This window comes from Colobus angolensis, unplaced genomic scaffold (assembly GCF_000951035.1).
Source record: "Colobus angolensis palliatus isolate OR3802 unplaced genomic scaffold, Cang.pa_1.0 Scaffold275, whole genome shotgun sequence".
NCBI lineage: Eukaryota > Metazoa > Chordata > Mammalia > Primates > Cercopithecidae > Colobus > Colobus angolensis.
This window is the reverse complement of record NW_012115988.1, coordinates 4,200,795-4,227,437: the sequence shown is the minus strand read 5'-3', so window position 1 is coordinate 4,227,437 and position 26,643 is coordinate 4,200,795. Positions and strand designations below refer to the sequence as shown.

General features: G+C 35.6%; 1 protein-coding gene across 2 annotated transcripts in view; it reads right to left on the bottom strand.

Annotated features, from left to right (window-relative positions):
- COG5 (component of oligomeric golgi complex 5) overlaps nucleotides 1-26,643 on the bottom strand; it is a 380,460-nt gene that overhangs the window by 40,684 nt on the left and 313,133 nt on the right. The window contains exons 15-17 of one of the 2 annotated variants that reach the window (XM_011948213.1): nucleotides 15,268-15,378; nucleotides 13,726-13,788; nucleotides 4,951-5,054 (exon numbers count right to left, since the gene is read on the bottom strand). In XM_011948213.1, the coding sequence (XP_011803603.1) occupies nucleotides 4,951-5,054; nucleotides 13,726-13,788; nucleotides 15,268-15,378 (278 nt within the window). The remainder of the gene's footprint in view (nucleotides 1-4,950; nucleotides 5,055-13,725; nucleotides 13,789-15,267; nucleotides 15,379-26,643) is intronic. The other variant, XM_011948214.1, reaches the window with a different exon arrangement.

The window sequence follows — 26,643 nt, the reverse complement described above, 5'->3', positions numbered from 1 at the left end:
AAATGTAAAAGAACCACAATCATATGAAACACACTCTCGGACCACAGTACCATAAAAATAGAAGACCGAAAATCGCTCAAAACCATGCAATTACGTGGAAATTAAACAACTTGCTCCTGAATGACTTTTGGGTAAATACATGAAATTAAGGCAGAAGTCAAGAAGTTCTTTGGGCTGGGCGTGATGGCTCATGCCTGTAATCCCAGCACTTAGGGAGGCTGAGGCAGGTAGATCACTTGAGGTTAGGAGCTGGAGAACAGCCTGGCCAACATGGTGAAACCCTGTCTCTACTAAAAAAAATACAAAGATTAGCTGGGCGTAGGGGTGGTGTGGGCCTATAATCTCAGCTACTCAGGAGGCTGAGGCAGGAGAATTGCTTGAACCCAGGAGGTGGAGGCAGCAGTCAGCCAAGATCACGCCACTGCACTCCAGCCTGGGTGACACAGCAAGACTCCACCTCAAAAAAAAAAAAAACAAAAAACAGTTCTTTGAAAATAACGAGAACAATGATACAACATATCACAATCTCTGGGACACAGCTAAGGCAGTGTTAAGAGGGAAATTCATAGTACTAAATGCTGACATCAAAAAGCCAAAAAATCTCAAATTAACAACCTAACTTTACAATTTAAAGAATTAGAAAAGCATGAACAAATCAACCACAAAGTTAGCAGAAGATGAGACATAACAGAAATCGGAGCTGAACTGAGGAAAACAGAGACATGAAAACCATTCAGAAGATCAATGAATCCAGGAGTGGGTTTTTTTGTAAAAAAATGAATAAAATAGGCCACTAGCTAGACTAATAAAGAAGAAAAGAGAGAAGATCAAATAAACACAACTAGAAATGAAGAAGAAAATGTTACTACTGACTCTACAGGAAAAAAAAAAAATTAGAAACTACTATGAACACCTCTATACACAAAAAGTTGAAAACCTAGAAGAGATGGATACATTCCTGGACGCATACACCCTCCCAAGACTGAGCCAGGAAGAAACTGATTCCCTGAACAGACTAGTAATGAGTTCCGAGACTGAATCAGTAATGAATCGCTAACTAAAAAAAGTCTGAGGTCTGATGGATTCACAGCCAAATTTTACCATATGTACAAAGAAGAGCTGGTACCATTCCTACAGAAACTACTCCAAAAAATTGAGGAAGAGGGACTCCTCCCCAACCCTCATTCTATGAGGCCAGCATCATCTTGATACCAAAACTTGGCAGAGACACAACAAAAAAAGAAAACTTCAGGCCAATCAAGTAGGCTGCATCCCCGGGACACAAGACTGGTTCAACATATGCAAATCAATAAATGTGATTCATCACAAAAACAGAGCTAAAGGCAGAAACCACATGATTATCTCAGAAGACCCAGAAAAGGCTTCTGATAAAATTTAACACTTCCTCATGTTAAAAATTCTCAATAAATTAGGTATCAAAGGAACATACCTCAAAATAGTAAGAGCCATCCATGACAAATCCACAGCCAATTGTGTGCCAAAACTGGACTCATTCCTTGAAAACCGGCCTAAGACAAGGGTGCCCTCTCTCACCACTTCTATTCAACACAGTATTGGAGGTCCTAGCCACAGCAACCAGGCAAGAGGAAGAAATAAAGAACATCTAAATAGGAAGAGAAGAAGTTAAGCTATCTCTGTGTGCAGATGACATGATTCTATATCTAGAAAACCCCATAGTCTTGGCCCAAAAGCTCCTTCAGCTGATACACTTCAGCAAAGTTTCAGGATACAAAATCAATGTACGAAAATCACTAGCATTCCTATACATCACCAATAGCCAAACTGAAAGCCAAATCAGAAAGGCAATCCCATGCATAACTGCCAAAAAAGGAATAAAACATCTAGGAATACATGTAACCAGGGAGGTGAAAGATCTCTACAATAAGAACTACAAGACACTGCTCAAAGAAATCAGAGAAGAACATCCTATGCTCATGGATAGAAAGGGAAGAACATCCCATGCTCATGGATAGAAAGAATCAGTATCATTACAATGGCTATAGTGCCCGAAGCAATCTTCAGATTCAGTGCTATTCCTATCAAACTACCAATGACATTCTTCACAGAACTAAAACCAAACTATTTTAAAATTCATATGGGACCAAAAAAGAGCCTGAATAGCCAAGGCAATCCTAAGCAAATGGAACAAAGTTGGAGACATCATGTTATCTGACTTCAAACTATACTACAAGGCTACCATAACCAAAACAGCATGGTAATGGTACAAAAACAGGCACACAGACCAATGGAACAGAATAGAAAGCCCAGAAATAAGGTCGCACATCTGTGACCATCTGATCTTCAACAATGCTGACAAAAGCAAGCTGTGGGGAAAAGTTTCCCTATTCAAGAAATGGTGCTGGGCTAACTGGCTAGTCATACACAGAAGATTGAAACTAGACTCCTTCCTTACACCATACACAAAAATCAACTCAAGATGGATTAAAGACTTACATGTAAAACCCCAAACTAGAAAAACCCTGGAAGACAACATAGGCAATACTATCCTGGACAAAGGAATAGGCAAAGATTTCATGACAAAGACTCCAGAAGCAATCGCAATAAAAGCCAAAATTGCTAAGTGGGATCTAATTAAACCTAAAAGCTTTTGCACAGCAAAAGAAATTATCAACAGAGTAAACAGACAACCTACAGAATGGAAGAAAATATTTGCAAACTATGCATCTGACAAAGGTCTAAGATCCAGAATCCATAAGGAACTTAAACAAATTCACAAAAGAAAACAACCCCATTAAAAAATGTGCAAAAGACATGAACAGACACCTCTCAAAACAAGACATACATGCAGCCAGCAATCACATGAAAAAATACTCAACACCACTGATCATTAGAGAAATGCAAATCAAGGCCGGGCACAGTGGCTCATGCCTGTAATCCCAGCACTTTGGGAGGCCGAGGTGGGCAGATCATGAGGTCAGGAGATCGAGACCATCCTGGCTAACAAGGTGAAACTCCGTCTCTACTAAAAACACAAAAATTAGCCGGGTGTGGTGGCGGGTGCCTGTAGTCCCAGTTACTGGGAAGGCTGAGGCAGGAGAATGGTGTGAACCCAGGAGGCAGAGCTTGCAGTGAGTCGAGATCCCACCACTGCACTCCAGCCTGGGTGACAGAGTGAGACTCAGTCTCAAAAAAAAAAAAAAAAAAGAAATGCAAATCAAAACCGCAATGAGATACCATCTCACATCAGTCAGAATGGTTATCATTAAAAAGGCAAAAAAATAACAGATGCTGGCAAGGTTGCAGAGAAAAGGGAACACTTATACACCGTTGGTGGGAGTGTAAATTAGTCCAACCATTGTGGAAAGCAGTATTGTGATTCCACAAAGGGCTAAAAACAGAACTACCATTTGACCCAGCAATCCCATTACTGGGTATATATCCAGAGGAATATAAATCATTCTACCACAAAAACATATGCATGCGAATGTTCATTGCAGCACTATTCACAATAGCAAAGACATGGAATCAACCTAAATGCCCATCAATGACATAATGGATAAAGAAAACGTGGAACATATACATCATAGAATACTATGCAGCCATAAAAATAACAAGATCATGTTTTTTGCGGGAACATGGATGGAGCTGGAGGCTATTATTCTCAGCAACCTATTGCAGGAACAGAAAACCAAATACTACATGTTCTCACTTATAAGTGGGAGCTAAATAATGAGAACTTACGAACACAAAGAGGGAAACAACAAACACTGGGGTCTACTTGATGGGGGAGGGTGGGAGAAGGGAGAGGAGCAGAAACAATAACGACAGGGTACTGGGCTTAACACCTGGGTGATGAAATAATATGTACAACAAATCCCTACGACATGCGTTTACCTATATAACAAAGCTTCACATGTGCCCCCAAACCTAAAAGTTAAAAAAAAAAAAAAGAAACTTTGTAAATGAAATAATGAATAATTTGAAAAAGTAGAGGACAGTGAAATAATCAATATTTTTCTATAAATAGCTAAACTAGTAGATGGAAATTCCATAAAACAGATATTCTTTAAAACAACAAGAATGTAAAGAGAACCAGGACTGTTCAAAAACAGTAACTATGGACTTGGGACTATAAAATACGTATCTACATATTAATATTTGAGTGTTTAGCTGTAGTGTGATTAAGTTTTTTAAAAATCACAGCAAACATTTGCAAATAACTATCCTAAATGCTCCACAGTTTTCTAATACACTGAACCAAAACCATTTTACTCTATTTTAAAAGATTTCTGTAAACACTGGGTTAGGAACTATGATCATTATTCTCAGGATACCTATGACATGCATGAGCAAGACACGTATGAAACAGGTTTGGAATAACACCATAGTGTTTGTGGCTAGGTGTCATGTGATCAGATTAGATTGCCACATAACCTCCGAGGAAGAAAACTCAATCTTGGAGGAGGCTGAGTCAGAGCTTGCCCAGAGCCAAAGCAGGATTTGGACAAGCACAGTGGCAGAGGCAGGGCATTTTATACAAGGAATACCATGCCTATGCCAAGGGGTAACAAAGGGACTGAAGTAGAGGGTATTTGTGAGAAGTAAGGAAAAAGGACAAGCTTGGAAAGGGAAGAGGGTACAAACTACCAAAAGTCCTGAAGTACCAGGCTGAGTCCCACAGACTCATTTTATGTTTCGATAAGACAGAAATGTATGTACATGTAATGTGATACTGCTCATAAAGAAAAAATTTTTAAAAAGAGGAGAGAAGTGATGAAAATGAGAACAGAAAACTTTTAATCTGTGAATGGCGCTCACAACGGGTAATGAAGAGGGCTGAAAGCTAATGCCATCACAAAAGGAACAAGGCCCTGGATGGCAGGGCCGCAGCTTAGGGAGTAAGCATAGAGGTGGGAATACAAAACAAAGGCAGTAAAAGTTAGTAAAAATTTGGTTAAAAGTAATTACCCAGAAAAGTCCTCTTGATGCATGGTGATGATTATGGCCTCTATAGCATCTCCCACAGAAGTGAGTAAGGGTTGCACAGCATTTTCCATAAGAGCATGAATAGCCTGAAGAAAATAAAAAAGAAAAAGAAGAGGCAAAATTAAAGACAACAACCCAAAGAAATTTGAGATGTGAGTAACACCGTGACCAACAGTTTTCAAATTATATCAAATGCAGACTAAGTTAACAGAAGTCTGCTCCTCTCCCTAACCACTGTCAGTAATGATTTTTAAAGCTTAAAATATGTGGAACATGGCACTAAAAAATTTCAGCATCCCCACTCTTCTTATTTTTTCCAGAAGGTTCAGTGGTTAAATAAGCCCAGGGAGAAAGGAACGCAGACGCAAGAAGACAGTAGTACCACTAATGAGGAAAAGGTTAAACAAACACATTTAAGTTTCGCAAAAGAGTTAGGCAAGACCAAAAGTAATTATTTAAGAATTGGAACAACATCATATGCTTTTAACCAGAGTGAATATAATAAATAGACATTGATTCTTTTTTTTAAACTATTAGGTTCAAGGGTACATGTGCAGATTTATTATATAGGGGTTTGTTGTGTCATGGGGATTTGATGTACAGATTATTTCATCACCCAGGCACTAAGCCTGGTACCCAATAGTTTTTTTTTCTGCTCCTTCCCCTGTTCCCACCTTCTACCCTTAAGTAGGCTCCAGTACAATGTTTCTAATAGGGCACAACAGTTGGGCATTTCATGAATTAGGTTTCTGTTGAGAGTTCTACAGCAGTGACTCTCAACTGTGGGCAATTTTGCTCCCCAGGAAATATTTGGTATTGCTTAAAGACATTTTTTCTTGTCACAGTTGGGGATGGGGGTACAAATTTGTTACTAGCATCTGGTAGGTAGAGAACAAAGATACTGCTAAATATCTTACGGAATACAGAACAGCCCCTATAACAAAGAATTACCCAGCTCAAAATGTTGATAGTGCCATGGTTGGGAAACTGTTCAACACGGAGGTATAAATCTCCAGTTACTTGAAGTAAAATCCTAGGTCTTAGTTATGGGTTTTTAGTGTGAAAATAATGACTGAGGCTCAAAACACATAAAATCAAAAATGTAAATATATTATACACACTTCAAAGATAATTAAATATAATGAAGATAGATAGTTCTGGCTCATACAAACGATCAAAATCAACAAGGAAAGGTAAAATATAGGACCCTTAATCATTAAATTCCTAATCTATAACCCTTAATCTCTGGTAAAAATAAATATACAATGTACAGGATTGTATGTATGTATGTATGTATGTATGTGTATGAGTGTGTGTGTGTCTGTGTGTGTGTGTATACATATAGTTTGCCCTCCATACAGGAGCTCAGAGTCTAGTGAGAATAGTTAAAAAGTTATGCAGGTCGAGTAATCCAAAATCCAAAATCTGAAAAGGTCCAGCGAGCACCTTCCTTTGAGTGTCATGTTGACACTCAAAAAGTTTTGGATTCCCAGGCATAGGAGTTTGGGAAAACTGAGGCACTTGGGAAACCACAAGACATTCAGTGCATATGGAGCATAACTGCCTGGAAGAGACAGAGGCAGCAAGAGGTGTACTCTGTATAGGCTACTAAGAAGTTAGGAATTTATCCTAAAGGAACCAGGAAACCAATGATGGGTTTTAAGCAATACACAAAATGTGGTTAATGATTTGGATTTAGGAAAAAACCATGTTGGAAAGTAAACTGGATAAATTAGACTACAAAAAGGAGTACAATTGTAAGGCCACAGCAGTGGTACAGAGCTGCTGCAGAGTAAGAGAGGGAGCTTAAAAAGGACAGAGCCAGAGAAGACTGCCTAATTCTAAGTTTAAACTTGGTATGAGTTTTCAGCCAACTCATCAACAATGCATGTGCAGAGCAAACTAAATGTGGCTTACAATTGAGGCTTAAGGAAGTGAACTGATTGAGGTGTGGCCAACTGAAGGTATGAGTATACTCAAACACAGTTTGAGTATAACCAAGTTAATTGCCTGCTAAAGCAAAATTACCAACATGCTTATAAGAAATGTAAAAAAAAAGAAAAAAAAATCCTGTTTCTACACAACATAACATTCACAGTGTTCAGGATTTATCCAAAATTACTACACATATAAAATGCTGGGAAATTTTATCAATTCTCAAGGGAAAAGACAATCAAGAGATGCTAACCTTGAGATGAACCGGACTCTAGAATTATCAGGCAAGAACTTCAATGAGGCAAGGAAAAATATGCTCACAATAAATAAAGTAATAGGAAATCTCAGTAAAATGAATGAAGATATATATTTTAAAAAGGTAATTTTAAACTAAAATAATACAGTATCTGAAATTGTAAAATTCAATGGATAGGCTTAGTAGAAGAATTATGCGTAGAGATGACACAGGAAAGAGTCAATGAACTTAAGATAGAATTAACAGAAATCTCTTTGGAAGAGAAGAGAAAAAAACACTAAAAAATAATTAAACCTATGAAACAACTGCAAAATGTCTAATATACTGGTCACTGGAGTCCTGTAAGAAGAAAAAATAATGGGGCAGAGAGAGAATGAGGCAGCAAAACTACTTGGGAGGGGAAAAGGCCTCATACTTCCCAAAATAATGAAAAGCACGAATTTACAGATTCAGGAAAATCAGCAGATCCCAAACAGGATAATTTTGTGAGAACTATCCCTAGGCACATCATAAACTGCTGAAAACCAAAGATAAACAGAAAATCTTGAAATTAGCAAAAAAAAAAAAAAAAAAAAAAGATTACATACAAGGGAATTAATTTTAATAAGTAATAACTTCTTATCAGAAAGCATGGAGGCCAGAAAACAGTGGAACATATTTTAAGTGCTGAGAGAAAAATATCTCTCAAACCCGTATTTCTATTTTCTGTATAAATATCCTTCAAAGATGAAGTGAAATACATTTCTGGCAAAAGAAAATTAGCAGTGTTCTTTGCCATCACACTCACATGATAAAATTTAATTTAAACTCATCAGATTTTAAATGATGATTTAAAATAATCATTAAAAATCATCATTTGGCTGCTCTGCCTATGAAGTATCCATTCTTTTGTTTATTTTCTTAATAAACTTGCTTTTACTTTAAAAAAGGTAAAATCATCAACATTTAATTCTGTTATCAGAACTAAATTAGAAATCAGTAACAAGATATATGCAGCACCCAAAAGTAATTAGAAATTTTAAAAACACATTTCTAAATCCATGACTCAAATAAGAAATCACAAAGGAAATTAGAAAAATATTTCAACCTAAATGAAGATACAAGTATAACACAGAAAAATTGCAGGAAAATTTACAACGTTAAATGTTTATTTGTGGGGAAAGTGCTCTAAAATTACGATGCAAAGTCTCAAATAATCTTAAAAAAATCAAAGAAAACTCACAAATCCAAAGATAAACAGAAAATATTGAAACTAACAAAAAGAAGAAAATAAAAAAAGATAAAAGCAGAAATCTATGAAATAGAAAACAGAGAAAACTAATAAAGCTAAAAGCTGTTTCACTGAAAAGATTAACACAGTTGCTAAACTCCTAGCTAGATTGATCGAGAAAAAAACAGAAGAGAACACAAATCAACAATATCAAAAATGAAAAAGAGGTTATTCTTATAGGTCCCAAAGACATCAAAAAGACAGTTAAATGAGCTCAGCACGGTGGTTTATGACTGTAGTCCCAGCCACTTCAAAGGCTCAGGCAGAAGGATCCCTTGAGCACAGGAGTTCAAGGCTGTAGCACGCCATAACCGTGCCAGTGAATAGCCACTGCACTCCAGCCTGGGCAGCACAGTGGAACCCTGTCTTTAAACAAACCACAAAAGGACAGTAAGTATTACATAGATTTTTCTGACAAATTAGATAACTAAGATGAGTAGATAAATACCTTCAACGTCACAAAGTATCAAAGCTCATTCATGAAGAATAGATACCACAAATAGCCCTTTCTCTATTAAATGAATTAATGTGTAGTTATAAGCCTTTCTACAGAGAAAACTACAGGCCCAGATGCCTTCACTGGTGAATTCTACTAAACACTTGAGGAAAAAACAAAAACAAAAACAAAAACAAACTCTACACAAACTCTTCTAGGAAACAGAAGAGGAGGAAACACTTTCAAACTCATTTAGTGAAGCCAGTACTAACTTGCTACCAAAACCAAATAAAGACAGAAAACTTTATGACAATATTCCTTATCAATATAGATGTAAGTATCCTTAATAAAAATTAAGTAAACCAGTATCCAGGAATACATAAAAGGATACATTAAATATCCAGCAATACATAAAAAGGGTAATACATCGTGACTAAGGTTGGTTTGATACTTGAAAATAAATTACTATAATATACTTCATTAGCAGAATAAAAGAGTAGAGCTATATGATTATTTCAATAGATGTGGAAAAAGCTATTTAATGAAACTCAACACCATTTATAATAAAAAATAGAAAACTAAGAATAGAAGCGAACTTGTTTAACCTGACAAAGGTCATCTATCAAAAACCTACAGCTAACATTATTATATCATTAACCTATAGCTAATACTATACTTAAAACAGTAAAATACTGAATGCTTTACCCCCAGATCAGAAACAAGTAAAGGAGGTCCATTCTCACCAGTTCTATTCAACACTGTACTGCAGATCCTGGACAGTGAAACAAGGCATGGAAAACAGGCATAAAGATCAGAAAGTAAGAAATAAAAATCTCTATTTGCATAAGAAATGGTGGTTTACAGAGAAAACTGTATTGCTGGGTGAGGTTTCCCACTTAGGGAAAATATGAAATAGGAAGAGAAGAGAGCATCTTGGGGAATGCCTTCATTTCAAGGATGGATAGAAAGTAACAACCAACATGGAAACTGAGAAAGGAGATTAGATTATATTTCATATGCTCTTTACAAAGCAGGGAAATATGTTATACATTTTAAAAAGATTTACCTAAAATAGTTAAAATTATAAAAATATTGGAACCTCAGCAATCTGGAATATTCCTTTATATAGAACATCAAACCCACACAAAAAGGGAGAAAGAAGCATTGCCATATATAAATTTGGCAATGTAATCACTATCTGTACAAGTCAAATCTCAGTAAAAAATGGATCAGAATTACTGGGCCAAGGGGTTTAAATGGTACTTAAATAGCTATGGTGGTTATAATGAAATAACTCTAAATGTATACTCAATATTAATTATGCCATTCATGACATATTAGACAATTCTTAGAATATGTGATAATGGAGACTGCATGTTCTGCTCTCCACCCCATCCCGGCTCTGCTCCCTCTCCAACTTCACTCCTGCTCCTCTGCTCTCACTCACTCTGCTCCAGCCACTCTGGCCTCCTGGCTGTTCTGTGACTATTACAAGCCTGTCCAATTCAGGTCTCTATTCCTGGAACACTTGCCCCAGATGGCTGCTTGGCTCACTCCTTCAGTTCCTTCAGATTTTTACTAAAATGTCTCTTGATTGGTGAAGCCTATATAAAATAGCACTTTCCTTCCATCCTCATTCTCTATTCTTTACTGTGCTCTATTTTTTATCATAGCACTTGTCACCACTGGGCTCCTCATGACAATAAAAGCTCTACACGGGAAAGGACTTTATTTGTTACTTTCACTGTGTATCACTAATACCTGGCATATGATAGACAATAAATATTTCTGAATAAATAAAAAAAAGAATATGTAATGATGAACCTCAAGCCTAGAATAACATTTAATTTTGGATAAAATCTCAAGGTAGAGAAAAAGGACTGTTATATGTCTATATATTTTTCAGTAAGTTAAAAAGTATGTTTAATATCTTCTCTATCAAATAAAATCAAACAGATTTCTGGTTTGGGCTGCAGGCATTTATACATCATAACTTTCTACCTTGAATTCAAAGTGATTTATTAAATTTCCAACAATTGTATGAAATTTCAACATTCCTTTTTATTCTAAGTCAGGGGTTTTGTTTACTTTTTACTTAATAAGTCATAACAGTTTTTTTTTTTTTATAAGACTTAAAGAGCAAAGTTAAAACCTTCAGTGAGTGTATTAACATGAACAGTGAAGTCTCCAACTAATGAGGTCACTGCAGGAGGGCCTTGTACTTATTGCTAGTCTTCTGTTATCCAGTTCATAAAGGCAAAATTGGTATGTCTTAGTGAAGTACAGACCCAGCTACACACAGCACTGATCCTGGTAAACAAACCTTAGAGTGACAGCAAGATTAGGGCAATTTTCCCTGCACTGACTCCAGCTCCCTGCCTAAAGTGACTAATATTAAAAGAATAATCTTTGTTGTCTGTTAAAAATAAAGATTCAGAGAAACTACCCTATACTGAAATACAGTCCATGAGTAATTTCTATTTTTAACTCTCCAAGTGATTTTTATTATCAAAGTGAAGGCACTCTGTCTTAATCCAGAGAATGGACTTTCTGAAACTATGGGTTGTGTCGGACCATTAGAGGTCAAAAAAATCAATTCAGTGGGTCACTATCATGATGTTTTAAAAAGTAATAGACTAGCATAGAAAATATTACAATGCATACACAAAATAAGGATAAGTATTTTTTTGTGAAACTTCTGTATCAGTTATAAATGTGTAGACAAGTACACTTTATGCAATTACATATGTATATATATATTTATAAATGCTTATGTATTATGTATGAGGGCACAAAGTAAAATGTACTTATTTTGGGTAGTTATCAAAAAATGTTTGATAGTTACTGCTAGAAGAAAAAAATGTGGAATTATAGAAGAGTATCCATTCCCTGTCTGGAAGCAAGAATGTTAAGACTTTAAGGTATGTTGTATTGACCTGATGTTATGATCATCGATACGTATACCAACCTTACTAAAAACAATTATTTTATTATGGAAAAATATTTAAAGCACATTGGGGGAAAAAGGGATATAGAGAAAACATACAAGTGTACTTTTAATACATTGGGGGAGAATAGACTGTCTCCTTCTCTTACCCTCAATGAATCAAATCCATTCACATATGAATTTAGTGTCCTTACATTTTGGTGCCTGTTAAATCCTCATTCCCTGTAAATTCTAAAGCAGTTGACTTTAGAAGCTCCCCTCCTCTTTAGGATTTGTGACACAGCATTCTCCTAATTTTCTTCCTTCTTCTGATTGTTCTTTCCTTGTTTCCTCTTTTCTCTAAATATGTGTTTCTCCTTAGGGTTTACTTGTAGACTTTCATTTCAATTTTAAAACTCTCCCTTAGAGATGTAAATCCAATATAATAGTTGAAATTTATTACCTTTGTGTAGGTTTATTGTACCATTTTATAGATGCAGAAACTAAGGCAAGAGAGAGTTTATTGACTTGTTTGAGGTCATACAGCTGGTTAAATAGCTGAGATGGGATTCACATACAGGTAGTTTGGCTCCAGAGTCTATGCTATATGGCCTTAGTTACTTACTCGCCAAGTACTAAATAAATATTTAGCAAATAAAGGAATGACGGTGGCAAGGTGTAGTAGACATAACTCTTTAGAGTTAATGAGGTCTGTATTTACCAGCGATATGACCTTGAGCAAGACATTATTTCTAAGATGTATAAAGTGGGAATACAAATACATAACTTGAAGGGTTGTAGTAATATTTCAAAATGTACCTCTCTAGTACTGTTGTAAGATTGAATAATTTGCCTGCTTTTAAAAGAGATGCTGTCAACTACATATGGCTCTGAATCGCATACCATCATTTTTTATGAAATTTCCTAAATAATAGAAAGGGGGTATACTTATGTTTGTATATAAAAAATGAGAATACATTCTGATTTTATGCCTCAGTTTAAAGTAGGGTTTCTCAACCTTGGCATTACTGACATTTTGGACTGGAAAATTCTCTTATGAGAGAGGGGTGGGCATTGTCCTATGCATTGCAAGATGTTCAGCAATATCCTTGGCCTCTACTCACTAGATGCCAGTAGCATCTCCACCATGTCATGACAATCCAGAATGTCTCCAGATGCTGTCAAATGCCACCTAGGGGACAAAATGATTCTGGTGGAGAACCATTGCTTTACTGGAATAATACTGGGTTGTACTGCCATTAGATAAATACATGTAAGACTCTTGCTTCTAACAACAGGCCCCAGTGTGTGATGTTCCCCTTCCTGTGTCCAAGTGTTCTCATTGTTCAATTCCCACCTATAAATGAGAACATGCGCTGTTTGGTTTTCTGTTCTTGTGATAGTTTGCTGAGAATGATGGTTTCCATCTGCAACCATGTCCCTACAAAGTACATGAACTCATCCTTTTTTATGGCTGCATAGTATTCCACGGTGTAGGAGGGGGGAGGGATGGCATTAGGAGATATACCTAATGTAAATGACGAGTTAATGGGTGCAGCACACCAACCTGGTACATGTATATATATATGTAACAAACCGGCATGTTGTGCACATGTACCCTAGAACTTAAAGTATAATAAAAAATAAAAAATAAAATATAAACAACAACAAAAAAGACTCTTGCTTCTATATATATAACTGTCATAAGTAGAACACAATCTGTAGACACCAAAAGGGTCTATTTTTAAATTTATGTTTTAAATTCTAGAAAACATAAACACACTCATTATCTACTCTCTTTAGGATAATTATCAACATGCTACTTTTGTATATATAGAGGATTCTGAATTATAAAATGTGACATTGCCCACTCAGCAAAACAAATAATCCTAAAACCACTTTGATCTATAGAGTCAAAGAATAAATTCTTTTACCTTTAGAGCTGAAATTATAGTTTGCTCAGCTGCCGGTGGGAATGAGCTCTGACTGGAAACAACCTAGAACAAGGTTTTGATCCAGTTATAGTTTTGCTTAAGTCTATTTCTGTAAATACTAATTTTGATCATAGCATAATAAAGCTGTTTCCACAAACTGTATACACAATATTATCATTGCTTTATAGTAATATCTTATACATGATTTTAAAAATCATATTTATTAAGATAGGTTGAGAAATAATTTTGTCTATAAAGAAAATACATACTTCAAATAATAAATACTGAGAGCTAGGTTTCCTTTATTTATGTTACATAGGTTTTAATTATAAAGTTTAAACTTGAAAAGGTCAGAATAAAGCCATATTTACTCATTTCTTTCACTCATGTCTTTAGGCTGACTCTAATTTCCAACAAGTCTTTAAAATAAAAATGTCAGCATTTCAATTTTTACAAATCAATACAAACATCATGAAAATTTTGAAAATATCAATAAAGACATTTAAAGTAGGCTAGACAGAACACAATCTTTCCTTGCTTATGGTGCTTTGGAGTAAGGATTAGAGAAAATGGAAAACACATCATTTAGTGTTTTTTTAATAATTTTTACCCTTCTGAGATTTACCTGTTAATAACTCTTTAACATGCCTTTTGTTTAGTGTGTAAAATACACATTTTTAGAAACCCCTAGTTGATAAAAGGACTTGTTAAAATCTTTAAATAAGTGAGTAACAGTCACCTAGAATTATTCTAAAACACAATCTAGTATATTAAAGCTCATACTATAAGTCAAGTTTTCAAGAACATCATTTAACCATTAGCTTTCTTCAGGTCTTCTAAATTATTATCTTCCTATTTATAACATATTTCAAAAATGACCTATAGAGAATAATTAAGCACAAGCTACTCCAAAGTCAAAGATGGACTTGGAAGTGTTGCTTTTTTAGTAATTAACAATACAGTTCACCTTAGACATAATATATGGAGGCAAACAAGTTAAGGTTCGGCCATTTCTTTTAAATGCCTAGTAGAAAAACAGCAAAATGAATACACATTATCTATTTGTAAGCATTCATCAGTGATTATATCATAAAAATTCAGTTTTTAATACAGTTCCTCCCTGACTTTTTAATGCAAAGATACTAATAGAACATTTTTGATATGTTGGAGGGCTTCAGCATTCTTATTCTGTCATTAGCTTTGCTATAATTTACTACCATCCACACTATATCAAATTATACATTTCAATAAGTATGAACTATGTATTATTTGTCCTCCAATAATTTGCTCAATAAACTTAATTAACTTGCGGATCTACAGTTCATGTGTTTTAAACTGAATGTACAAACAAAAAGTCATACAAACAATGAAGGCCAGAATCAAAGACTGTTTAAAAGAGTTAACTCCTTAGTTTATTTTATAATCATCACATTTTCATTGTATTCTTTTCCAAAGTATTAAATAACAATTTGTAAACTGTCCAAATTTGAGGCCAGAAGAATTTAAAACTAAGTAAAAAAAACCTAATAAAATAAAGGTTACCTTTGTTACTGACTGGTGCAACTTATACAATGAATTCACTACTGCCACATTTCTTCTCTGTCCTTCAGTAAGAGGCCCAATCACCTGACTTGCATCTCCTTGTGTGGAGAGCTGTAAGAATTCAACATCGAAAGAATGTGTCAAAATGATAACTCTCTCACACACACACACACACACACACACACACACACACACACACACACATACACACTTCTTTAAGGGGGGAGAAGTTCATGTCCCTGTGACAAAGAGAATGTTAACTGGAAATATTCAGGTCAAGTTAAAGCTTTGGACTTGAGGTAAAGCCAGCAATCTGTGTAGAGAAAACAACATGGATGTAGAAGTACAATTGGTCCTGCACGGGAAGAACAGCTCCGTTAATACTTCATAGCTGATGGACTCTTGAGGCAGGTGTGACCCAAATGTCCCATGTGTGCTATTATTTTGATATAATAACATAGTAATCCTAAGAAATACCTTCTGGCAACTGCCAGTTGGGCTTCTTTCTATTCAAACACTCAGAAATAAGCCCGCAAACAAAGAAGGAGGAAAGGAGATAAGAGAGAGAGGGGAAAGAGGGAAAAAGGGGATGGTTAGAGAAATAAATAAAAATAAACCTAACTCCCATGTATATTTAACAGCCATCCTAATACACTAATGAAATGAATGGTGCAAAGAGGATATTACTTTGATTTTTTATAGATTAAAAAAAAGCCCAAAATCATACTGTGTATAGATTATCAGTATACGTGGTATTAAAACCTTTCTACACTTGACCTTTAATTTACTTCTAAATTCATGAATTTTAGGGAAAGGGACATGGAATGCTTTATTATCTCTAACTGTCATGGTTCAAATTTAAGAAAAAATATATCAACCATTCTCGTATTGATCAGATTTTAATCCAATCCTCTATAACAATTATTATTTAAAGATATATTAAACTTGATCAGGACATAGGAAGCATAACCAAGTTAAACAACTCCAATTTATTTTGACTTTCCTCATGGACATAGATAATGACAAACTTGCAAACAAGCTGTGTTCTAAGGTGGTGACCTGAAAATATATTTATTTTCCTGTAGAACTATGTTAAAAAGATAATGCTTAAGCACTTACAAGAGTCCACAAAATCCAACTTAATCAATAATATGGTGAACTAATACTAATAGAAACTCTGAGCTCCCAAGAGAAAGCAAATGATGGGGTCTGTGCCAAGGTAAGGATGGGGAGAGGCTCCTGAATAAGGCACTCTGAAAGTATAAGTGGCCATGGTGAGTGGCATCAGTGGGTATGGCAGACTTGGGGCGGGGGGGGTCAGATGCTAAATACACATCTGACTATAATGGGCATTTAAATGTTATAAGCTCTAGCTGTACAATTTTAAAAATCCAATCTCTCTTACTTCTCTTGAGATTCTCTCCAATCAATTTTGAAGAACAAAGATATGGGAAAGGGAAAGAATTTTTATGTTATTTTATTTCAATTTGTTTTGTGTGTTCAGTATTTAATGAGGAGATATGCCTGCTGCTAGATATGTAAGAATTTTTATGTTATTTTATTTCAATATGCTTTGTGTGTTCAGTATTTAATGAGGAGATATGCTTGCTGCTAGAAAAGGGTGGAGATCTTTTATCATTGAGGACTGATCATATTTTGGGGGTTTAAAAGTATATACAGGTCCACGTCACACCCCTTGGATGCTATTATCAGGAAGACAGGTAATAACAAATGCTGGCCAGGATGTAGAAAAACTGAACCCTCACACATTGCTGGTGGGAATGTAAAATTGGAGCTGCTTGGAAACAATCTGGTCTTTCCTCAAAGGTAGATACAGAGTGACCATGTGACACAGCAGCTCAACTCCTAGTGATATATATAAGAGAAATAAAAACATATGTTCACACAAAAATCTGTACACAAATATTTATAGCGCTATTTATTCATAATAACAAAATAGAAACCCAAATGTCAACCAACTGACAAATAAAATGTAGAATAACCACACAATGGAACATTACTTAGCAACACAAAGGAATAAAGCTCTGATACATACTACAACATAGGTGAATTCTGAAAACATTATTCTATGTGAAAAAAACCACCACAAAGCCACATATTAAATGGTTACATTTATATGAAATATCCAGATTAGGCAAATCTATATGTGCAAAAGTCGATTGGAAATTGCAGTGGGGCAGTGGGGTATATGAGGAGTGAGTGCTAACTGGTATGAAGTTGCTTATGGGGTGATGAAATGTTTTAAAATTGTGAATATACTAAAAACCACTGACTTGTACACTTTAATGGGTGAGTTATATGATATGTGAATTATATCTTAATAAAACTGTTTTTTAAAAAAGCATAGAAAGAATCCCAGGCTTCCAAGGTTATTGACTGATGCTCTGAGAACCTTGTGAAAATGAAGGTTAAGAGATGACTTAAGTTCAAAAGACCTAAAAAGCTATATAAAAAGAATATTATAGTTTTGGGTATAAAATGTTATTGACATAAAAGAACTAAAAATGAAACATCATCATGCCAAAAACAAAGAACAAAATAAAAATATCAAAGTGAAAATGTAAGTTTCCAAAAGATTGGAGATGTAAATAATCTGCTGCCTATCCTGATTTTACTGCACATAATATAATCAGTTCAAGTCCAACACTTAGCTAAGTGGATGACCGAGTATCTCTCTCCAATACCACTCTTGTCGTAGTTTTTGTTTTTTTGGAAATACAGTCTCCCCTCAGTATACAAGGAGGATTGGTTTCAGGACCATAACACCCACCCCCCCACCTAAATCCACACATATTCAAGTCCCACGGTGGGTCCTGAGGAACCTGCATACAGGAAAAGTTGGCTCTCTATATATACAGGTTTTATAGCCCATGAATATGGTACTTTTGATCTGCCTTTGGTTGAAAAAAATCTGTGTATAAGTGGACCCATGCCACTGTAACCTCAAATTTACAGAAAGTTACAAAAATAAAAACAGTATGAGGAATACTGTATGTTCTCTATCTGGATTTACCGATTGTTACATTTTATCCCGTTTGCTTTATCATTTGTATTCTCTCTCTCTCTCTGTCACATACAGGAATGTGCATAATTCGTTTTCTGAATTATACATACATTATGGCCCTTTACCCTTAAATATTTCAATGTGTGTATTTCCTAATAAGGATATTTTCTTACAAAACCAAAGTTGTTATCAACTTCACTGATTTACATTGAAGAAATACTTTTATCTGGCATCAGCCATGTCTCCAAAGAGTTCTGGTTCCTTTTAGTGGAAAATGGAATTAGAGACCAAGATCTGGGCACTAGGTTTGCTCACTGCTGTTGACCCCTGCTTCTTGATTAAATCAATCTTCAAATAGATGATCCTTTCAATACAATGGGCTCTCAGTTCCTTGTCCTCTTTTCCTTCAACAATCTTACTGTTCACTCCAACTCATTTATCTTCTTCCATGGTCACACTCTATAATCTTGCCATTATAATGACTGAACTCTTTCGAATCTGAGTTCAAGTACGCTACTCTCGGGCTGCCATTTCAAATCTTTCCCTTTGATTTTACTTATTTTTAATTTTAATTTCTGTGAGTACACAATAGGTAGGTAGATATTTATGTTTCTTTTTTTCCTTTTTTTTTAAGACAGGCTCTCTCTCTGTCACCCAAACTGGAGGACAGGGGCATGTTCTTGGCTCACTGCAACCTTCGCCTACTGGGTTCAAGTGATTCTTGTGCCTCAGCCTCCGGAGTAGCTGGGATTACAGGCATATGTCACCATACCTGGCTAATTTTTGTATTTTTAGTAGAGATGGGATTTTGCCATGTTAGCTAGGCTGGTCTTGAACTCCTGGCCTCAAGTGATACACCTGCCTCAGACTCCCAACATGCTGGGATTACAGGCATGAGCCACTGCACTGGCCATCCTTTTGATTCTAATTCCAATAATTCAGTAACCCCTTTAGACCTCCCAAATGTACTACCTTCTCATTCTATCTTGCAGGAGTCCCTGATACCCATCTCTTTGCTTCCTTCCTTCCTTTTTGGATTAGATTATGTTATGTGATTCATTATCATCAATTTCAGCAGTGAGCAACATCTTTTCAGCAGTGAGTGGTATCTTGAGAGGAAATGGGATCCAGTGCACCTGTGGAGATACTGGCTTTAAACTGAGGCCTGGAGAGTTCATTAGTTTTCAGAGAGCAAGTGGGGCAGGGTATTAAGAATACATATATTCATGGTCACTTAGGAAAATTCTAGTCCTGGGCAAAACCAAGTCAATGCCTGAATGTGAGAAGCTGAATGAGCTTCTCACTGGTTGGACTTTAAATCTATGACCACTAAACCAAGGTGGGTTCTTGATGTTGCCTGTCAATACTGTTAAATATCCCATTCATGCTCCTAAGCCCCTAGGAGATTGTTCCTCGCCTTCTCCTCATTTCTCTAATCTCCAACACCTCCTTCCCTCCTCCTTATTCTCAGTTGATGACTCTGCTGTATACTTCCCTGAAAAAACAGAAGCAATCAGAAAACTCATGTTCCCAGAATGTCTGCTGTCCCTACCACTTGCTAGCTGAGTGACTTGTAGCTTCAATGTCTTAATCTGTAACATGGAACTAATAATACAATTTATACCAAAGTATGCTATGTAAACTGTAAAATGCCTTAAAAATGGTAATACCATATATTTCTATCTCCAGACAATTCTATGTCTTATTCGTATTTTCTTTTCACTTTTCCTTTGCTTGGTTCCTTCCCCCGACCTCTAGTCTATCTCAGTACTGGCTAGGGACCAACTGAACAGATTAGCATTTAGGAATGAGAACCAAACGCCAGTGAAGCTGCCTGGAGTTACAGAGTAGGTTTTGCTCCATTTGGGTTGTGGTAACAAAGCATCTTGTACAAAGTAGGCACCTCAACTACTTTATAATCCTCCACTCATCTTCAGCCACTTTAACCTTTACTATCTCAAGCTATTTCTTCCTGCAAGCTCCTTAAAATTGACATCACTAATTCATGTACATGTTCAGCAAGGCGTCTCAAAGTAGAAGAGGCTTATTACATATGCTTGTTTTTTCAAAGCCTATCTTATTTGAGATGAACAAAATTGTACCAAGGTGCAAAAATACAGCTTTGGCTGTAAAGCACCGAGAATGAGGGAACTAGAAAAGTGGGAGCAATAAGAGATTTGACATTGTAAAATAGGAGAAATGTACATATTGGTTAATCATGTTACACTATTCCAATACAATCTGGAAAGATGTTAGAAACCAAAAGAGTTGCATTTGAGTTTATTTGTAAAACACACACGCACACACACAAACACACACACACGTGCACATACAAGCAAAGAATGAGAGGGAATCCAAATGCTAAACAAATCCTTAAATAAAAATTAAAATAATTCTTATATGCAAATGACAAGATACACTGTTTTTTAAATTTAATTATCTGAACAAAATATTCTTCAGAAATTCTAATTCTGTACATCTGCTCATTAGGAACAGCATGTGAATTCAATGTGTGAGAAACAACTGATGAGACTAGATAACTGAAACAATAAATTACATAGTTATAACAACATGAAGAATGTTTTTATATAACTGTTAATCTGCAGATGAAATGACCAAAATCTCCCTAAACATCATGCCTGAGGACTAAAAGTAAAAGAAATCAAACTGACAATTCAAGGGATGAGTCGGATGACAACTTTAAGTTTCTATTAAGAAAATCTAAGAATTATTTGTGGGGAGTTATAAAGTTGATGACTCCAAAAAATGTCTATAAAGAACAAAATAATATGTTATAGATTACTTATAAACTACAAAAGGGTAAGTAAGTTACTTTCCAGATATTAAGGAAACACTTCTAGTGGTCTATTTATGCCCACTCCCATGCATATAGAAGACATCAATAATCAACTGTGGCCCTTTTATGGTCTCTCAACATTGCACTCCAGGCCGTGACTACAAATCTCTAAGACTTGACCCAGGGCATAAAATCTATTAGCAATTCCTGATCTACATCATATCAGTTTTTTAGATATACAGTTCAACGATCCTCTAGGTCAAGAGATACTAAGCAGCAATATATTCCAAGAGCCTCAAAATTGCCATGTGGCAAAACAGCACTGTGGAATTCTATAAAGTATCTAAAAGGTTTACTTGTAGAATATACTTAGAAATGGTTATACAATACAATTTCATACATTATAAACATTAAAAGGATACGATCTCCATCTCTGAAAGATTTAAGATAATATGACAAGATAAACTGCTTTGGTTATTGTTTACCTGACCAAAGGAAGGATTTGGGGAAAGATAATCTCATCAAAGTACTTTTTAATCTACTGATCTGTGACATAGACAAAAATAATTAATTTTTATTTTATTTTTTGAGACAGGGTCTCCCTCTGTCACGCAAGCTGATCATGATTCACTGCAGCTTCGACCTCCTAATCAAGTGATCCTCTCGTCTCAGCTTCCCGAGTAGCTGGGACCACAGGCATATAACACCATGGCCAGCTAATTATTTAATTTTCTGTAGAGATAGGGTCCACTTTTTGCCCTCAGTGGTCTCAAACTCTTGGGCTCAAGAAGTCATCTTTGGGATCTTCCAAAGATTACAGGTGTGAGCCACCACACTCAGTTTTAATTTTTATTCATGTTTATTTTTCAAATGCTTTCATCATAGGTTACCTGGTTCAGATTAAGGAATGTAAGAGTTATGATTAAATATCACTTAGCTTATTATAACAAGCCAATTATCCTATAAAAATGTAAAATTATATGCTTAAATATGTATGTGCTCACAATTAAATTATCAAAGATCATTCAGGCTAAATATAGTTTGTATATGCTAGGCATGGTGGCTCATGCCTGTAATCCCAGCACTTTAGGAGGCCGAAGTGGGAGGACTGCTTGAGCTCAGGAGTTTGAGACCAATGTGAACAACATAGTGAGACCCTGTCTCTACAAAAAATGAAAAAATTAGCTGGGTATAGTGGTTCTTGCCTATAGTCCCAGGTTCTTAGGAGGCTGAGGCAGGAGGATTTTTTGACCCCAAGAGGTCAAGGCTGCAGTGGCTGTGACTATATCACTGCACTCCAGCCTGGGTGACAGAGAAACCTTGTCTCCAAATAATAATAATAATAATAATAATAATAATAATAATAATACACACACATGTGTGTGTGTGAGTTTGTAATACATTAGAAATTATATTTTATGTGGAATCCAGGTTTAGGTTACGTTTTTGAAAATGTATAGGAATCTGTAGGTTCACACAGCAATTTGTCACTTTCCCAGCACATCGATCTAACTGAACTTTGAAAATAAAAGAAACTAATTTTCTTGAGTGCTAAAACTATCAGAAAATATTTTCAAGAAAATATTCCCACAGTGTATGTCACACTTTCCTGGTTTCATAAATAAGATACACAGAACATGTACCTGAAGAAGGCAAATTCTACTTAGGTTAACCATTATAAATGTTCACTAGTGTTTGAGCAGTGTGTTTATGCTGTTACATCTCTTCTCTGCTTTTAGTGACTTTATCCAAGCTCAGTAGGGTATATATAGCTGCATTAAACAAACATTCATTAAACAAACATAGATTACTACCTCTTTTGATATTTGGTGTTTCGTATTCTTCTTTAAATTTTAGTGATTTGACGAGTCCTCCCCTTATTTCTAAGGTGTAAACTTTCTCTTTTTTGATCTTTTTTTGATATTCTTCCCTCATCTTGGTCTAATTTGCTTTGAAGTGGGAAACCAGAGGACTAACGATGTTAAAGCCGGGAGACTTTCCTATGAGTTATGTGTGTGTGTTTTAGTATATGGACACTGTAATATCAATTCTAGTAGTTCAGAGAATGAGTTCATGGCCTTCTTGGTTCTTAGTTATACCTTTGACTGTTAAATTTATCAAATATTTGACAATTTAAAAAAGAGGTTTTTTACTAGCTATTTACAAAATAAAGACAGGTATAATTGAACCATAGAACAGATTCAATGGTAAAGCTGTATCTTAACATCAGACTAAATCTTCACACAAAATCTGTTATTAAAGAGATGATGGCTTGAGATGGGATCCAGTTTGAACAGTTAATATATAACCAAAAAGTGAGAAACAAAATCATGTCTTGTTTATTCATGAGAGACGAACATGAACAACACACAGGAATAAAATACAGCTTTGTAATTCAAAGCTCTGTTGCTCAAACACCACCAATTCCCACTACACAAAGCCCCTTTCTCAACCTAACTTTCTCATTAACCTTCTCTAGATTTCCCATGTTCCTGTCAAAATCTCCACCTGGCAATACAGGGGGTAAGAAATGCAAACACAATTTACTAAGAATGAATTATTTAATCAAATCTATTATCCTCCCTAAGAGCTTTTATTTTTCTTGAAAGGGTCTTAAGCTTTTGAACAGCAGATAGAATTTCTACCTACTCATGACCTAAACACTGGCCTCGTTAATTAAATTTGGAGTTATAAATCTGCATATTTCTAATTATTTGAAAAAGAAAGAACTGTTCACTTTCAGGTATGCTGAGCTTTTCCCACTTTCCAATAATGAATACTGTAAGTAATTTATTAACAACTTAAAAAATCCTTCATATCTACATGAAATGTAGAGAATAAGGCCTCTTTGATTTACAGTAATTTGATTATAGTACAAACTAAACTTCAAACTACAGAATTTCAAAAAAGAATGACAGTTTATTACTCTGAGGGATACAGAATAACTAAAATCCTAGCTTCCTAGTATTAAGGCCTAATTAATCAATACAATTTAAAAAAAATAATTGGGGTAAGGGCCAGACATGGTGGCTTACACCTGTAATCCCAGCACTTTGGGAGCTTGAGGTGGGAGGATCGCTTGAGGCCAGCCTGCACAACATAGTGAGATCCCCACCTCTATTTTAAAAAAATAATTTTAAAAATGTAATTAAACCTATAATCTTACATGCATTATTACTTTTCGTAGTAAGAAATTCTTTTTTGTTGTTTTTTTTGAGATGGAGTTTCACTCTTGTTGCCCAGGCTGAAGTGTAATGGCACGATCTCGGCTCACTGCAACCTCTGCCTCCTGGGTTCAAGCGATTCTCTTGCCTCAGTCTCCTTAGTAGTTGAGATTACAGGCATGCACCATCATGCCTGGCTAATTTTGTATTTTTAGTACAGATGGTGTTTCTCCATGTTGGTCAGGCTGGTCTCGAACTCCTGAACTGAGGTGATCCACCCACCTCAGTCTCCCAAAGTGCAGGGATTACAGGCGTGAGTCACTGCGCCTGGCCTGAGAAATTCTTTATGTATAGTCCAAAAATAACCTTCAGTTCAACTAAAGTCCTAATAATAAAAAAGTGTATTACTGAACTCCAAGTTAATTAGGTTCTTTCTGTATATTGGTTTTAATATTAATGTTTACAATGTAAAACCAGGAAAAAAGGTTCCTTACCTGACTGAAAGCAGGAATTCATTTTGCAAAACATGGCACTTGTCATTCTATGATTGTGTTTGCCATAAATGGCTATAACTGCTTGAGAAAGCATCTCAACAGAAGTAGTTTTAAGGGCTATAATTCCAATATGGCTTGACTGACCCTCTTCCCCACTACAATCTCTCATTTTGATAGTGGATTTCTCCATTTCTCTCTATAATTCTATCCACTTGTGCTTTATTAGTCTGAGGCCGTGTTGTAACGTATATCATAATTCTTTGCCTTCCTAGTAAATTGTTCCTTTTCTCAATATGTGACCTTCACAATCCCTAATAATGCTTTCTGACTTAAAGTCTATTCTGTCTGATGTTAATATCGTTGTCAGCATTCTTCTGATTAGTATTTGCCCAAAATATTTTTTCTCCATTCCTTTACTTTCATCCTTTATCTGTCCTTATATTTTAGGTATGTCACACGAAGCTGAATTCAGCCATTGATTCTATGCAAATTGAAAAATGTCAGTGGCCAGTTTAGTATATTTATATTTATTGTGATCAGTGATGTATTTGTTGGAATTATTTTACTACCTTATTATAAACTTTCTCTTACTTGTCATGATTCAATTTTTGCCTCTTTTGTTTCTGTATATTTTTCAGCCTTTTACTCAACTGAAAATTTCCTTTTTTACCCTTTTCCATTAACTTAATTCTAAGTTACATATTCTATTTCTATTCTTTCAGTAGTCATAATTAAATTAACATTATATTCAATTTAAGCCAGGCGCGGTGGCTCATGCCTGTAATCCCAGCACTTTGGGAGGCCAAGGCGGGGGGATCATGAGGTCACAAGAATGAGACCATCCCGGTTAACTTGGTGATACCCCGTCTCTACTAAATATACAAAAAGTTATCTGGGCGTGGTGGCAGGTGCCTGTAGTCCCAGATACTTGGGAGGCTGAGGCAGGAGAATGGCGTGAACTCAGGAGGCGGAGCTTGCAGTGAGCCAAGATTGCGCCACTGTATTCCAGCTTGGGTGACAGCAAGACTCCATCTCAAAAAAAAAAAAAAAAAGTAAACTACATTCAACTTAAGTGAATATATCTATGGCTTTACAATCCTGAACAATGACATGCATTTTAAAATGCTTTAATATCCATCACTGTTTCCTCATTTTATACCTTAATGTGGACTTGTATTTTAGTTCCATCTTACTTCTATGTTCCATATTAGTCACTATTCTTCTTTCATGCAATTAAAGATTAGATTTACCTACATGTTTATCAATGTTTTGTGCTTATTATTACTTCCTGAATTCTAACCCTTCCTTTTTGCATTAGATTTCCTTCTTCTGCATTCAACCATTAAATAGCTTCCCTCTCATTCTGAGTGAAGGCCAAAGCCCTTACTATAGCCTGTTAGAGCTGGCAGGATCTAGGGTTAAGGTTACATAGTTTCAAGGATGTCAGACTGGGTCACAAGGAATTCTGGAAAAGCAAGAGCATTTAATCAGTTTTAAGTCTGTCAATATTCAAGAGTCCAGGCTTACAAAAAAGAGGATCTGGGGTTGAAGGTATCATTTTATGGTGGTATAACCAAAGTCCAGAACACAAGAACACACATTGCTTCAATAATTGCCAGGCTGCCACTGCCTTTTTAGGCATTTGGACTTGCCTCTTCAGTTCCATTCATTGTGATCAGTCCCTCTGAATACTAATCAAATTATTCCTTCTTGTAAAATCTTACATATGGTAAAAATTGAAACAGAACTGAAAGCCACGAACTTTTTCAAAAAGTTCTCTCTCGGGTTCTTAGCAAAGATAGTACTCACATATGCTTTTTTTTTTTTTTTTTTTTTTTGAGACAGAGTCTTGCTCTGTCACCCAGGCTGGAGTGCAGTGGCATGATCTTGGCTCAC